Here is a 15,350-nt window from a genome sequence, read left to right as displayed (position 1 = left end):
ATCACTTACTGCCTGGAGAGTTAGAGGCTTAGGTGGAGGATGAATTGGGGGAGACTGGTAACATTATTCATTCACGGTCACTCAATGTCACTTCAATTTATGCCTTCATTCGCACTGCAGACAACTGCGCAGCACTAATCCTAATCCCCAATGCAGGAGCGAACCTCGTGACTCTCCGACACTCGCCTCAGTCGCTGTAGTCGACGTGGTAGACGCCTCCATCTACCCCGATGACCTTGAGGCCATGGGGATAGGGGAAGAGGAAGAGGGGGATGCGGGGTTTGTGCAGCAGCCTCCTAGCGCTCCTCACCCCACCCCTCTCCCAGTGTTGGCATCACCACATCCTCGCACCACTGAAGATATTGATGAAGTTGAATTGGCCAACTCGTTGGCTGCTATTCCTGGACCTGTTAGACGCCGCAGACCTACACCCTTCAGGTGCTTTTTTTGTTATTTAGTCATGAATTATATTCCTTTTCTCTAAGAGGAGACCGAAGTAGCCGTTTAGTAGTCTGGTACTGGTTTCATTAAATCCTGCTACTACTACTGTGATTTGAGCAGTAGTATCGTAGATGGTAGAGACTTAGAAATAAAAATCCTTGTTCCTTCCTCTACTCTCTTTACCACATATTGTACCGAATACTGGGGTTTTCCAGACCACTGGAAGACTTATGGTAGATACACGAAAGCCCCTAGAGGAGCTATTGGTGCCGGTTTAGTGGTCGAATGGCGGTCTCACTAATTTAACACAGTAGTTTGAGATCTCTGATAAGGCGACGATTACAGAGATCAGATTCTGATACTGCCAATTGGATCAGTTAATGAAATATTTATGAGCTAAGCAGTGGAAGCAGATGAATGAACTTGAATTGACCTTCGAACAACTGCAGGACATACTATGCAGGAACCGTGTATAGACATGGAACCCCTTCTAGCAAGCTGTAAAAAACACTCGATTCCCTCTCAATAAGCCCTGGCAAACGTTTTATTTCACGACCTCATTAATTAGACTATTGGACTATGATTATTCCCTTCATGCCTAGCCATTCAAGATATGATAAAGTCAACTTTAGGGTTGAAGTTCTTCATTTCTTACTGACTCAACTTCATTGATTTCAGCCCATTTCAAAACAGTCTCCCTTTTGCATCTCATTATGCTATGGTGGGTGCCCTTTCGCGCCTCCTGCAGTTAGCTTATCTGTGGAAAGTTTTCAGGTTCTTGAGGTACCATAAGCCACCCCGGATGTCTAGGCAGTAACTTCTTTAACGTGTAATGTCTCAATGTAAACCCAGATTCCGCTTTTATTTTAACTAGTGAAACAATTTGTCAAAGTGAATTTCGATTTTACGCTAACTTGGCTAAAATAGAAGTGAATAAACGCGTTGAAGATGTCTTTTAGAGGAAAGCACGAAAAATTTCCTCTTACAAGGTGCCACATGCCAACTTAATCAACAGGCAAAGCCTTTTCGAAGTGTTTATTATGCCCCTTCAGGGCTAAGGTGAAGTTTTTGGTGCTTAGTGCTCGGAGGAGTCAAAAATTTCACATATTAGGCCCTCCTGGTGAAGGTTTTCCGCTGAGTAATAGTATATAGGGACTGATTCGATCGCGTAAAAGTTGCAGCCAACTCTTCGAGAACACTTTAAGACATAAGATTAGTTCGTTACCTTCGAATGCAGTGTGACATTTCGTTTCAAGTACAAATCCACCTTTCGATAATTTACAAAAAATACTCTGTCGATTAGGCGACTTAAAATGGAGCCTACGACCTCCGAACTGCAGCTAAAAGCGTTCATCTTTGACATTGGCAATACCGCCCCTACTGTAGCCCCTCAGCCTCCTCGGTGAACGCCTACGACCAGGCCTCTGAGAGTCTGCACAGTCCTCCCTGTCCGGATCCACGGAGACGCCGGACAGCTACTGACGCTGCATCCGCCTCAGGCAGTTGCAGCAGCGGTGGTGGTGGCGGTGTGGACAGCCTCAAGACCTCCGCCGCGCACCACGTCGGCCAGCCCGTCTCCGCCCCGTGGTACCAGCCCCACATACCTCGCGAGTTGGCCTTAGATATGCTCTCCCGACAACCAGTAAGTTCAAGTTATCTTGTATTTGAGTGGAATTGCTAATTTTGCCCAGCTGGTAGCGATCAGAACTAGCCTTGCTTGTTGGTGGGTTACAATCGCTCATTGACTCCTGTCGCAAACGTCCTTGTTGCATTTTGCTAATATGATTTGGTGAAACATGTCAACGAAACTAGTTGCGGAACTTCTGTCTGTGAAAATAGAACAAACGTTTAAATAGTGAGCTTTGGCATGGTAGTGTGTTGAGTTTCTTTCTTGTCAGAAACAACCCTGATGTAAAAGCAGCGGCAAAACAGGGGGAATTCTTCTGGGGATAAGGTTTTTGACTCATCTTGTGTTACTGTTGGAAAAGTGATTAACGGTACTACTCTTTAACCACCATAACATTGGACATTACGTATCGGGATAATTTGGACCTAATTTTTGTACTCCTTCTGGAGCTAGGCACTGTGATGTACGTTTTAGAATGCCTCAGGGAGTTCTACAGTTCATTTGTGCCCTATGAATAAATGTAAACAACTTGAGCTTTCAACAGTCTCTTTTATAGGAATGGGAATATGTCACTTTACCCTGATCAGTTTTGCAGCGCCCCGAGACTTCTCTGAAGACGAAAGGCCATAATACCTGGGCAGATTGTGTATTGTCGACGTACAGAAGGGCCTAAAGGCTGCTGGAATGGCCCAGAGACCAGACTGCTCGGCATGGGTACAATGGCGAGCCCCCTAAGTGACTCGTTACCAAAATGAAATTTAAACAAATAATTAACGTATTACAGTTTGCCCACCAATTTTACTTGCCGCAGCTCGTAAATCTTACCTCCTACTTATGAGACACTTGAGCGAACTCTACCTATAAGGTCTCCTGGTAAGCCAAGCACATGATAAACTCGTCCGCACATGTAATGATATGCTCTCGACTCTAGCTATTACGGAATTCACCTCATAAATCGCAGGATTTTAGCCCTTACAGAAAGTATTCCCTATCTCTAGCAGAAACCCACATCATTGATGTTACCCTCCAAAAGGAGAAGCTAGTCCGTTGAGTGCAAGTGGGAATGGGGCACAGTCGCGGAGCGGATTCAGGACCGTAAAATGTGGCCATAAATTCCGTGAAATTATTGCACGTTGCAGTGTGAGCTAACTCACTGCCATCATAATTGCTTGCTGCCAAGATTAATAAGGCACTCCATTTCTTGCTTCACATCTTCGTGCATTTTGAGTTTTACAGGGACAGTGATCTCACATCAAATGCACCTGAACCATTAAAATTTTCCATGCTGTATCCGACATTTATTCCTATGATGCGCATGGTCCTAGATTTCTGTATTCAAAAATCTCATTAAATAGACTTTAAACCGACACTTATATGTTATAATCCATTGGGAATAAGTCAGTTTAAGCATTGAGTTGGTTTTCAAATACCATTATCGCTACCTGTTTCACTTCGCATCAAAGGCGTTGCGCCCCAAGACTATTTTGAAGACGAAAGATGACAATGTTGGGGTGGAATGTATATCATCGACATAGGGATGGACCGGGGAGCTGCTGGCATGGCCCGGAGGCCATTCCACCCGGCGGAAGTAAAATGGCTGCACTCTTTATTGTCTGCGTAACCAAAACCAATATTAAAAGAAAAATCGTAGTATTACATAGTCTCTCTCCTCGTTTGAACTTCGTCACAACGTAGACGGTGCTGTTAGACAATTACCTACGAGCCAATCGCGCCAATCATCGAATACGCCTGCTACCGAGGAGATATCTGACTGAAGCGCCACTGATCCCTCATGGCGATTCTCCTGGGGCTGTAGTTTCGTCCTGTTTGAGAACTGTACTGGGGAAGGGGGAATGTGCTAGCCATCTCGTGTGTCCATCACTAATTGTAAGAATCCTGACCTAAAAACGGGCTAATTTAGTAAAAAACGGTGTTTGAAAGAGTATCGTAGGAATAAGGTTTCACGCTACTCAACCACATACGTATTTTGATACTCTCCAGCCAGTAGGGAGGTGGAAGAGGTATCGCGCGTTCTAATTGACATCTTTACACAAGTACTGCAAAGATCTCCGTAACGCACTTTTCCGGATGTCTCACGGTCACGGTAAATGTTGCATCAGTTAATAGCATTCCTACAGATCCTGGGACTGGGCAATTGGCGATGTAGACGTCATTTTCAACCCTTCTGCTAGGGGTCCTCATGGATTCTTCTCTCCACGCCATAACCCGTTCTTCCGTATGCATGAATTGGGGTAGCCTTCCTTTGCGATCAAGTTCGCTTTTCGCTGCCACCACTGTAGCGCATTGAGACTTCCCTGAAGCCAAAAGAAGGCATAGTACTGGGGTATAACGTGTATTATCGACGTACAGAGTGACAAAGTTTCCAAATTCTAATTACCAAGGCTTGATAATTATTGTTTTTCAACTGGGTGTGGCTTATGGAAGTTTTTCAGCGCTTTTTCAGAATTAATTTAGTGTTGAGCGTATCCTTATCAAACCTAATCTACCGTTATTTGGGGCATGAGGTGAGAGACATGCTGGAAGCCTCTGTGAAATCTCTAGAACTAAAGACATTTTTTAATATTTTACCTACGGATGGTATCTGGTGCTATAACGTTAGACGTATATTCAACATCTTGGCAGCCGTAGCTAATCTTTCATCCAAGTCTCCATCTCTGGAGGTCTATGTATTTTCGGGATGTTTTTCAACTAGCTGATATTTAACTTTTTGGGTGTGCGGGTGTGGTACTACAGTGACTCACAACCGAATTCCCCTTTCGCTCCCTTCTCCCTCCCCTTGGGAACATTTCTCATTTTTGCCTCATCCACTACCCTACTCTGCCTCGCCTTCTCTTGCGCATGAGTAAAATTCTTCTCTGGCTATGGCTGTTGCGCGTTGCTACTACACTTCATTTCCTCTTTTCCTACTGCTCTACCTTGAGAGTCATGATTCGTGAATCAGGAAGGATAGTTGGTAATCCTGTCGCCAGAGCGAAATCAAATGAATGCTGCGTGGTCTAACTGTTGGCCCGTCCATCAGGTGACCAAAAAATGTCCTGTATTTGGTATGACTTCTTGAAACTTGTGGGGACTTGTAAAATGCACGGAATTTTTTAAAACGTAAGCAAATCTGCAGCAGTCTGCTGTCTTTTCTACTTCTTGCCTCTTATCTTAAATCCACCCTCATATTACTCAAATGTTTAGACCTACTGCATGTGGTCCCAGCTTGTCTACTATGCGAACTGCAGGAAGGGGAAGGATACTTCCTACCCCTTCGGTTTCTCCCGTGTTCACCTCTTTATTTATCCTAATGATGGTCACCTTTTGCTGTCATTGGGTGGACGTTCGCATAATTACATGCGAAATAGAAGGAAGCTGTGAAATAAAAATGGGACAGAAACGACGGTGGCCAGGACTATATTGTTTGCCTCCAGTGATGAAAGATTTCATAAAATTGGAATTCGCAGCTAGTTTGTACCTCATTGAGAAGGGCGAATGGATTGCTATTGGGATTGCTTCAACGAATCATGTACTTGAAGAAACTTTCTGCGGTTATTTCATTTTTATCAGGAAAGCTCCTCGAACTTATTTGCTCACTATACATTTATTTGTGAGGTTGAGGTTTACCTAGGTACGAGTTGGAATTTTCTTTCCGGGAATTTCGTTTCATAAGCAATTTTATGGCGTACAACTTTTAAAGCAGTTATTTGTGGAAAGCAGTTTTTAAACACCAGTGAGTCTTATGTAGTGCCCCGAGACCTCCCTGAGGGCGAACAAAGACATAATGCTTAGCCATAATTTTCATACAACTGAGAAGGTGTCAAACTACAACATCGCTGATCCCTCCTGGCCATTCCACTGGATCTGGAGTTTTGCCCTCTACGGAAACTGGATTCTTGGACTGGGGAATGTGCCGACCATCACGAGTGTCCACAGCTAGTCGCAGGAACACTGAACAAAAAGCGAATTCATATAACAAAGGACGGAGTTGAAAATAGTTTCATGGGGATAGGGTTTCGCGCCTATCTCTCATCGCTACCTTGTTTTTACTTCGGAGCTGTCCATTCATATCTATTTGGTTTTCATCTATCCAGCCGGTGAAGTGGTGGATGTGGTATCGCGTGTTTACTTTATGAACACCCTCATGCAGGTACCTTAGACAGCTCCGTAACAGACTTTTCCGGCTAGTTCACGGTTAGTGTCGCTGTCCTCGTTGTCAATAATATTCTTGCAAAACACGGAACTGTAATAGCTGCCGAAGGTGAACGTCATTTTCAGATCTTCCGCTAGAAGTTGTCACTGATTTTCCCATCCACAGCTTATGCACTTTTTCGCCTCACCAAGTTCCAACATTTGGTAGTAGAAATCAGAATGCATGTCCTTTAAGATTGAGTTTGCCCTCCACTGCTACTGGCATAACACCCGAAGACTTCTCTGAAGACGGGATACGGCATAATACCTGGATAAAATGCGATTTGGTGACGTACAGAAGGGCTGGGTTTACTAGCATGGCCCAAAGGGCAGCCCACTCGAGGAAGGTACAATAGCGGAGCCCCCGACTAACCCGTTACCAAAACTGAGGGTTAAACAAGTAACGTATTACACTTGATTTCAAGATGAACGTCCTCGTTACCTTTTTGATATTTTGGAGTTTTGCTAGTACTTTGAGATTAGTTTTTAGGGAGAATAAATTGTCATTTTACATTTAATCCTCTTTGAGTAACTATAAGTAAGCTTGGGCGATGAATGGATGGACGAATGCTCTCTTCTTGCATCAAATAAATCTAAAACCTAACCATTTATTTTCCATTCACACTATTTTTATACAGTAGGTAATGGTGGCTTACTTCGTCTGATTATACGAACATGAAAATAATGGACTAATATCCGTTAAAGCTACAGGGTATGGAATATATGATCGCAAGGCCACTTGTTGCTTTTAGCCGGGCAGTTTTGTGGTTCGCGATAGCGGCACCCACTCGAACTGCTACGCGCTTTCGGTGCGTGTCGGCGAAAACGAAGGAGAAGCTGCCCATTCGCACTCTGCCGCCGCAGCTGAGCGCTGCCTCTCCGCTGGTATGGCGCCGCGCACCGCCCTCGCCGGTGGTGCTAGCGGTGGTGGTGGGGCGATAAGTCATTACCTGATCCAGCGCACCGCTACCGGTGTTCGTCTGAAGGGGCTGGAGAAAGAATGGCCCTCTCTGGCTTGCCTCATTCTCCACCTCACTGTTATGCCCGAGATGCTGCCCTGTCCTCTCCTCGACGCGCCCCAATCCTCCTCCAATCCTTCTGCTTTCCTTCGTGAGGGTGGTGCCTCCGTGCACCCTGCACACTTCGAACAGGCGCCTGACGCCTGCGCTTTTCGTCCCATCTCTGCGTGTGGCGGAGATCCGGGTCCGCTCACTCCACCACCGCAAGCGCCGCCACCACAACCCCACTCGGAATACCAGCAATTGTCGGAGTTCTCCTCCCTCCTAGCCGACCTCAACATGCCTGAGGAGAGGCGCAGACATCGACGACACCCACCACCACCTCCTCCGGCACGAATTCGGTGAATGGTAGCTTTGCTCTATGCAGACTCCATGCGACCTCCTTTTCCGCGTCGTACGCATGACAATCTCACATGCAACTGCACCATGTGAAGGAAGCAATTTGGTCTACTTGATTTACTCTCCTTTTATTTTGCCACTCGTCAGCCACTATCAATATCTGCTTCGTCATGCTTTCTTTTTATTCACAGCGGACTAGTCAGGCTTGTTTCGCGTGTGTAAGTTTACGTGTGTGTGCGCTCTTTCCTGCAAATATAATCAGCCAAAGTTACCTTTTTTCTCCAGTCTGCGAATACCTTCTAGAGATAGGTAATTAAGTTTAGTGAATACAAGGGATTGTAAATTCCTGTTTGATTTATCTAAGCATGTGTTGTTTCTACAAGCCTCGATTAAAGCATATTTGAATTTGGTTATTTTTTCTTGAATGCGGTCCGAACAATCCCATCGAAGATGCAGATCATCTGCAAAAATAAGATCCGTTAGTTTCTTTTTTATGCATTTGTGCCCGGGTCCATTCAATTCTAAGTTGTTTGCAGCGAGTATGAGCGTCGGTCGTATCTTCGATTGTAGGGACATTTTTTGATGCTTGGAAGTGTTCTAGGAGGCTTTCGCTGTAAGGTTCTTCACGACTATGGTACCTGTAACCCTGAGGAGAGTTCCAGTAAAACCGAGAATGGGATTTACAAGGATGTATGAAATGGGGTGCTACCGCGGCAAGTGTGTCCTGTTGCCACTTTTAGTAGCCGGTGCACATGTCGTGTTTTGGTCCAGACACCGTTAATTAAAATGGCGGGAACCAGGCTTGATGCGTGCATGCATCCAATGTTGTGCGGTGATGAGCGGAGCCTTTTGTGTCAGCCTAAACTCACAACCTCGTGGATATATTATAGTGCAGAAGAATTTAGGCGCTGTAAGGCGCTTGAAACGCAAACATTGCGAAGATGGTCTACTAGTAACCACGAGGGTTCTCGGTTTGCTGCTGTCATTCATTTTTAGTATTTAGGTTGTAAAATGTCTGATTGACACGAAACCGGTCGTAAAATTGGGCAAGAGGTTATGTTCCATGCAAGAAACGGTGAATACAGTTTCGCATTAAACTGTGAGGTTCCAGAAGTTGGCGCACACAGGACATTGATGGTGTTTCCTGCTTTTTGCCAGTATTATAAACTCTGGATGGTTAATAATCTGAAGAAACGTTTTGACAAGGAGGGCTACGACTTTATGGAATGGACCATGAAATACGGTGAAACTTGGGCTTGGAGGTCATTGTTTCGGCAGGCTGTCCTAGAATGGTTCGGTCTTGCAATCTTGGATCAGATCAAGTCCCGGTTTTGATTTGGTCTCCCTTATTTCCCATATGCTATCTCTAAATATTAGAGCCCATATTTATAGCATACAATATCTTGTCAAGAGGAAAAATGGCTCTTCAGATAGAAGAGTTTCTCTGTTGCAGTATTTGTGCATAACCTGAATCCACACAAGTTATTGGTGCAGACATCTTGACTGGCGCTCGGGGCTCCATAACACGGCCAGACTACAAATAGGCGGATTCTGAGACACATGGAATGATGCCCTTTCTACCTGACGATTGGGACGTCAAAATTGAGATACTTGTGCGGTCAAAAACTGAAGAATTTTCTGGACATTTCCTATTTATACCTTTTATAAAATATCTGTGACAACTCCTAAATAAGTTAAGTCATTCCTTTAATCTTTTGACATTATCATTGAACATTTGTTCCGTACAATTACGTAGTTTGACATTTCTATTTAGTACAGAATTGGAATATCTCATCGGAAAATATGTCCCCATGTTTTCGTTTCGTGGGCATGCAAGCTTCCGCGATTGTACTTCTGTTGTGCGGCATGGCCGTCGGACCATGCCAGTGACCCCCAGCCCTTCCGTTCGTTGGCGATGCATATTCTGCCCAACTATTACGCCTTCTTTCAACTTCAGGGAAGATTCAGGGGGACTAAGCCTGTTGCACTTTATCCCTTTTTCTCATTTCTGGAATTCGTTACTTAAATTAGCCGATGAGTTACTCTTTGAAATAAAATTTGCGGAGTAGAATTGTTCCTTGATAAAAAGTGAAGCTATGAAACAGCAAAGCACTTTTAAGCACTAGCGAAATTGAGGGCGGACTGAAAATTTGAAATGAAGGAGGTAATTGCCTTTTTTTAATTGAAGATCTAACTGGCTCGCCTTTTGAATCGGTTAAAAGTTACTTTAATTAAATGTGTGTACCTCCCTGAGTCTTTACCGAAGACTAAGGGAGGCTGAAAATGTGCTGCCGACGCAGAGAAGTGCTAGAAGCGGAGGTACAATCTGCGGAGACCTAAATGCCTGCAAATTAAAAATCGTCCCCGCTGCTCCCCTTGGTAGATCGCCCACATTGGTCATTACAACGCAGTCGATTCTTTACAGAAAAACCCATGAAACAACCATCCCAGTCATCGGATTCGCCTGCTCCTGAGAAAATTATTGGCCTCAGCATCACCTATCCCTCCTGGCAATCCAATTGTACTTGGAGTTTCATCTTGTTTGAGAACTGCTTTGGGGAATGGAAATGTGCAGGTCATCACGTTTATTCATCGCTAGTCGTAAGAACACTGGCCTAGAAGCGATAATGGTTCCGTGGGGGTGGGGTTTGGTGTCTGTTCCTTCCTTCTACGTTATTCTCACTACTGTGCTACCCAGCTACATCTATCTATTCAGCTAGTAGATATGTGCAGGAGGTATCGCTCTTCACTTAATTATCATCATCACACGGGCACCGTTGACAACTCCGTGGCGAATTTTTACAGATGGTTCACGGTCACGGCTAATGTCGCTTTAGTTGTTAAAAACATTCCTGCAGAACACGGGACTTTGTTAGTTGCCGAAGATGGCCGCTACTTTCCATTCTTCTGTTAGGAATCTTTACAAATGTTCCCGTCCCTAACATGTCTTTCTTCCGCCATGTTAAGATTTACCGTTCAATGGTAGAAATCGGGGTAATCGTCCTTTGTGTTTGAGTCTGCTTTCCACTGCAGCCAACGTAGCGCCTTGAGACTCCCTTGAAGCCAAAAGCAGACATAACACTAGGACAGAATGTGTATTATTGACAAACAGATGGACAGTAGCTACCGACATGGAACAGCGGCCACGACGACGGGCAGAAGTACAATGGCCGTGCCCTTCAGTGCCCTCCTGGCCAAAACAAAAAGTTAAACTAACGATCAAATTGTAACACTATGTCTTTCTAATAAAAGCTGTCCTTTAAAGTGATGTAGTCAAAAATGCTTGTACGGTTTTGTGATTGTCTAGGTTGCAACTTGGCTTGTGGATTGCATGCGGTTGTGGATACGCATACATACATCGGTCCACTAATATGGTACTCGCTACCGTGTTTTCTGCTACCTTTCTCTTATTTTAAACTCAGAGGATATATTTCCTACTTTTCCATTTTGTGAATTCGCTTTGATCTGATTGCAAAGGCTCCGGATCTATCTTCTCATACAATTCTCTGTTTCGCATTTGGAGAAGGTGGTGCACGCGGTAGCAGAACGCACTGCTTACACCAGGTTGAAATAATGGTTTTAATTTTGATGATGAATCACTCCAAGATGCTAATGCATCATATGGAGGAAGGTATTCTATATGTGTCACCACTAACACTTTAAAGAGGTTGCAGGCAAGGCTGTCAAAAAATCGTTTTGTCCGGTTTAACGTTGTTGGTGATGAACCACTTCGTTTGCAATTACATCATTTGGGAAGGGAAAGCGATGCAAAATGAATAGATTTCACCCACGTGAAATGTATTAAAAGGTGCTAGATAATAATAAAAAAAACCAACATTTCTTGATTTTCCACTCCTTCTACTTGCCCTATAAATTCGCAATATTCACTTGCGCTTGTTTGCTGACTAGCTGAATGGGGAGGAGGAATATCTTCTCTGTTGTGACATTGGTTAAGTAAACATTAGCCCCGGATGGTCCCTTTGCTATCCACTCGATTCACACTAGAATTCTAAGGCATGCATCGCTTCATCAGCTCCCTGAAGCTTTTGTACGCCTGGTGTGTGGTAAACAACAGACGAGAACGTTCCCTGGTTAGAGGCCAAAAGACAATTGCGGTTTATTATTTCCACTTGAAGAAAGATTTATCTAGAAATTGCCAGGACCCATCATTATGTTGGAAGAAGTCCTTACTTCTGTTCTCAGAAGGCAGGACAAGGCTCTATACTTTAGATAGTGGAGGAAATTGGCCATGAGAAGGCCTTATGTCACAACTTATAACGAGTCGGAGAGAGACGCTGCCTAAGTCTTCGCCTCTCCCGCCTCCTTTTTAACCTCCTTATCCTCCTTATTCCCTTCAAAGTTATGTATTTGATTATGTCCACTTTCGTTTAATATTATGGAAACAATCACATAATAGCATGCTAGATAGAAAAAAAGTAGTTCGGAAATAAAGTGAGACAGAACAAGGAATGGCTAGAGTTAGGTTCTTCATGGGCTCCAAAGACAAAACTGAATAAGAATAGAGCTCACAGCTGGCTTGTCCCATTGGGAGAGGTTAATGGATTGTAGGTAGTGACTGCTCTAACGAATAAAGTATACTAGGCAATTTTTAAAATTATTTTATTTTATGAAAAGCTGACGAACTTTTTAGCTTGCCTTATACTCTGAATTATCTTTCTGTTTAAGCGCTACTTCTAAGTAACTTTAGCAAGCCGTCAATTTCAGCCATAATCCTAAAAATCTAAACATCTTTTAAAAAAGCATAGAATAACACTTTTTGAAAGGAAAAAAGGGGACTTGGAGTAATGTGAACTGAGTGAACTACGATTATCTGGTAGGTCTAGAGATTTGGTCTTACCATAGCCAATACCACAGAAATTAGCCTTCATCTTTTATTCCCCTTGAAAGCCTTTTAATCTCCTGAATTTACCTCACTAAGCGTCATTGGCGAGCGGGGTTATTTATTCATCTAGAATGTTGAAAATATGCCATCCGGTAGGGTTTGCCCACAATTGATGTTCTACTTAGTTTTAATAAGTAGCATTAAACTTGTGCGACAGAAATAAGGGCTCAGCTTACATCTCGACTCTCGTTCAGCGTCGCCTAAAATAAAGTTGCTAGCACCTCTCCATTGTCTGTAAAATTTCATCCAACTTCTACAATGACGTTATGAATTGATGAGTACAAGGGAGAGCATTTTTCACCTCCCTTCCTTCCTCAAAGGCTGTTATCCCCCTCCCCTTCCTGCAAGTACATACGTGTCAAGACACACGTGCAGAAGCTTAAGCATGCTCACACTCATAAACATCCACATCCATACTGTCCTTATTCGAGCCCGACAGGTGCCCCAAGCTGGCCTCTGTACGGAGGAGGAGTTGACACCACTGTGAAGAGGACAGGCATAATTAATCAGATATTATGTCTTCACCGTATGTAACGATTGCCACGTAAGGAATAGACTCTAAATACTGACCAACTTGGCCATTTAAAAGCACTCCTTTGATAATTTGGGGAACCGCTGGTTAAGGGTGTCCGCACGACTACAATGGTCTCCGCTAAGGGGGAACTCATATGACAAAATGCAGCTATCTTATCCCAGAAGCCTAGAAGAGAACGTGCTATAAATAACTGCATCGAAGATGTAGAAATGCACGAACAAGAATGTGTGGTATTTTGTTGAGCGAATCGACAGCTCAAGCAGAGGCACCATTAGGCACTGCCATCGGGATGTTTTTTAGACGCTCCCAAAAAGGTATGTGCCCTTGCAGTGGCCAGTTAATTTAAGGCAGAAGGACCAGGCCACTTAAAATAATGCATTTCCTTCGCCTCCGCCCCTCATCTCATCATACACATAAACTTGAAATGGCTCCGCTAGCTGAATGCGTACATATAAGTGAGTTTGGGAGTTTCGATTAAGACACATTAGTAGAAGCATGTTTACCAAGGAGCTGCAAGAGAGAGGTGTGACCACACTCTTCTTACCTACTTCTTATCCTCTTAGTCCTCTTCTTCCCCTTTATGCTACCTGCCCTCCCCTCCCATCCCCACTAGACCATTTCACAGTTAATGGATGGTAAATGTAGCTAAAGTGGTTGTACGTCCGCATTCGCCACCCAAAAAAAAGTAATTGAATTTGCATTTGAGCCGGAGCTATACTTGTCTTGAGACATACGATTTGATTCCCAAAAACAGCGCAGCTTCTTTAAGTATCGCGGATACTATCAGATCGCTGATGGAATGGGTGCAACATCTCCCACTCAGATGGCTTAAAAACGTTCAAGTTCGCCGATGGGCAGGACAGGAGGTTCAAAAGTCCGTGCAGGTTATAGGGACTTGCGGTATCCATCCTGCTGCTTATAAGGGCATGCGCTTCATCACTCGTACGGCGGTCTCTACCAAGTGTGCTCTATCTGACTTTCCTTTTTTCCAAACCCACCCTCACATCATCAAATGCAGGTTGAAAATTTGTAGATGTAACTTGAGCTCATCTGCTTCTCCAATTGGAACTCAGGAATTCTGATTATGTGTCACCTAAAGACGCTGCATGTCGAGGGAGACTCCCCACCCTTTGTAATAAAGAGGAGCGGATTAAGGTGTCAAGAAAAACCTCCAATCATGTTTGCCGTCGTAGGCGATAGCACAGTTCGTTTGTAATTGCATCAACTTTGAAGGAAAAATTGGAATCCACTGAGAGATTGAGCGTCACACCCATTGCTGGACGACAGTATATTTGGCAAACTACTTATTAGAATTCAGCGACGATTCCTAAGAGTGTCAACAATAAAGTGTGGCTCAAATAATAGTCAAATATTCTACATAAGTTTGTCTTTGGGCAAGAAATATCAAAGTTGATAAGAATTACACTCCAACCAAAGTAGCGTCTAGCTATCTGCATTTTGATGTCTAAATTGTTCATGTTAATGCGGAAATTTACTCAATCGATGTGAATTTCCCCCTTGACACCACCATGGAACAAACTGAGTGGATGGGGTGTGGAAATTGAATGATCGCCAAAATAGATATACTGATGTAGTGGCTTTGTTTTATTGTTGCTCACTAGTCCTTTTGGAGACCTTATCGGTCTACCACAACAGACGATCACACTTGTTGTGGAGCTTGTGGTGGCCCAATTCTGCTCCAACTGACAGAAGACATTTGAATGTAATGAGACAGCAGCTTTTTACTTAGTGCTTACACCAGCAGTGCAGTTGAAAATAAATTAGCCAGAGTAGATGACTTCTTCAAGGCTCTCACTAGGCCGTAAATCAACCATCACATCATCTATGTCGCGGTAGTAGACCAATATATTTACTCCCGTCCATAATTTCCCGCTACTTTATTTCCTTTAATGATTTTTAGAGCACTGAATTATCATCTATCATTTGTAAGACTAAAGATTTGGGTACAAGATGCTACCTGACGAGGGCTTTAGCTGAAACAATGCACATTTTAGCCTCAGCCACTGCGATAGAACCAGCTCCTTATCGCATATGGACTGGTGAATGATTTATGCTTGGGAGAAAAGTGTGTTCAACTTTGGAAGCACATAGCCACCTACCCACTCACCACCCATCTACACATCCAGATTTATACCGCGATATCTTCACTTCGTGTGCGTGTGTTTGCATAAAAAATGCACCCACCGAACTGCTGCCCACTCATCGCCCCTAATCCCCACCCCTCATCTCTTCATTCTTTTCATTCTCCTTCCTAAGTCCCCTTTATCACCTGTC

At 43.9% G+C, this 15,350-nt stretch overlaps 2 protein-coding genes across 2 annotated transcripts in view; one reads left to right on the top strand and one right to left on the bottom strand. All coding sequences in view use genetic code 11, as the record gives it.

Moving 5' to 3' along the window:
- Window positions 1-2,122, top strand: part of EGR_05882 (tensin-related protein) — a gene marked incomplete at both ends in the record, with an annotated part of 11,766 nt that extends 9,644 nt beyond the window's left edge. The window contains 2 exons of the mRNA XM_024495131.1: window positions 157-438; window positions 1,828-2,122. Of these exons, the coding sequence (XP_024350477.1) occupies window positions 157-438; window positions 1,828-2,122 (577 nt within the window). The remainder of the gene's footprint in view (window positions 1-156; window positions 439-1,827) is intronic.
- Window positions 2,123-6,867: 4,745 nt separating this feature from the next.
- Window positions 6,868-12,766, bottom strand: EGR_05881 (hypothetical protein; the record flags this gene model as incomplete). Its single annotated transcript, XM_024495130.1, has 6 exons — window positions 6,868-6,920; window positions 7,890-8,078; window positions 9,199-9,290; window positions 9,338-9,383; window positions 11,056-11,268; window positions 12,697-12,766. The coding sequence occupies 6 exons, from the start codon at window positions 12,764-12,766 to the stop codon at window positions 6,868-6,870; spliced, it is 663 nt and encodes a 220-aa protein (XP_024350476.1).
- Between the last annotated feature and the right edge of the window lie 2,584 nt (window positions 12,767-15,350).

The sequence above is a fragment of the Echinococcus granulosus genome (genome assembly GCF_000524195.1).
Source record: "Echinococcus granulosus chromosome Unknown EG_S00047, whole genome shotgun sequence".
Taxonomy (NCBI): Eukaryota; Metazoa; Platyhelminthes; class Cestoda; order Cyclophyllidea; family Taeniidae; genus Echinococcus; species Echinococcus granulosus.
This window is presented reverse-complemented; position numbering and strand designations above follow the sequence as displayed.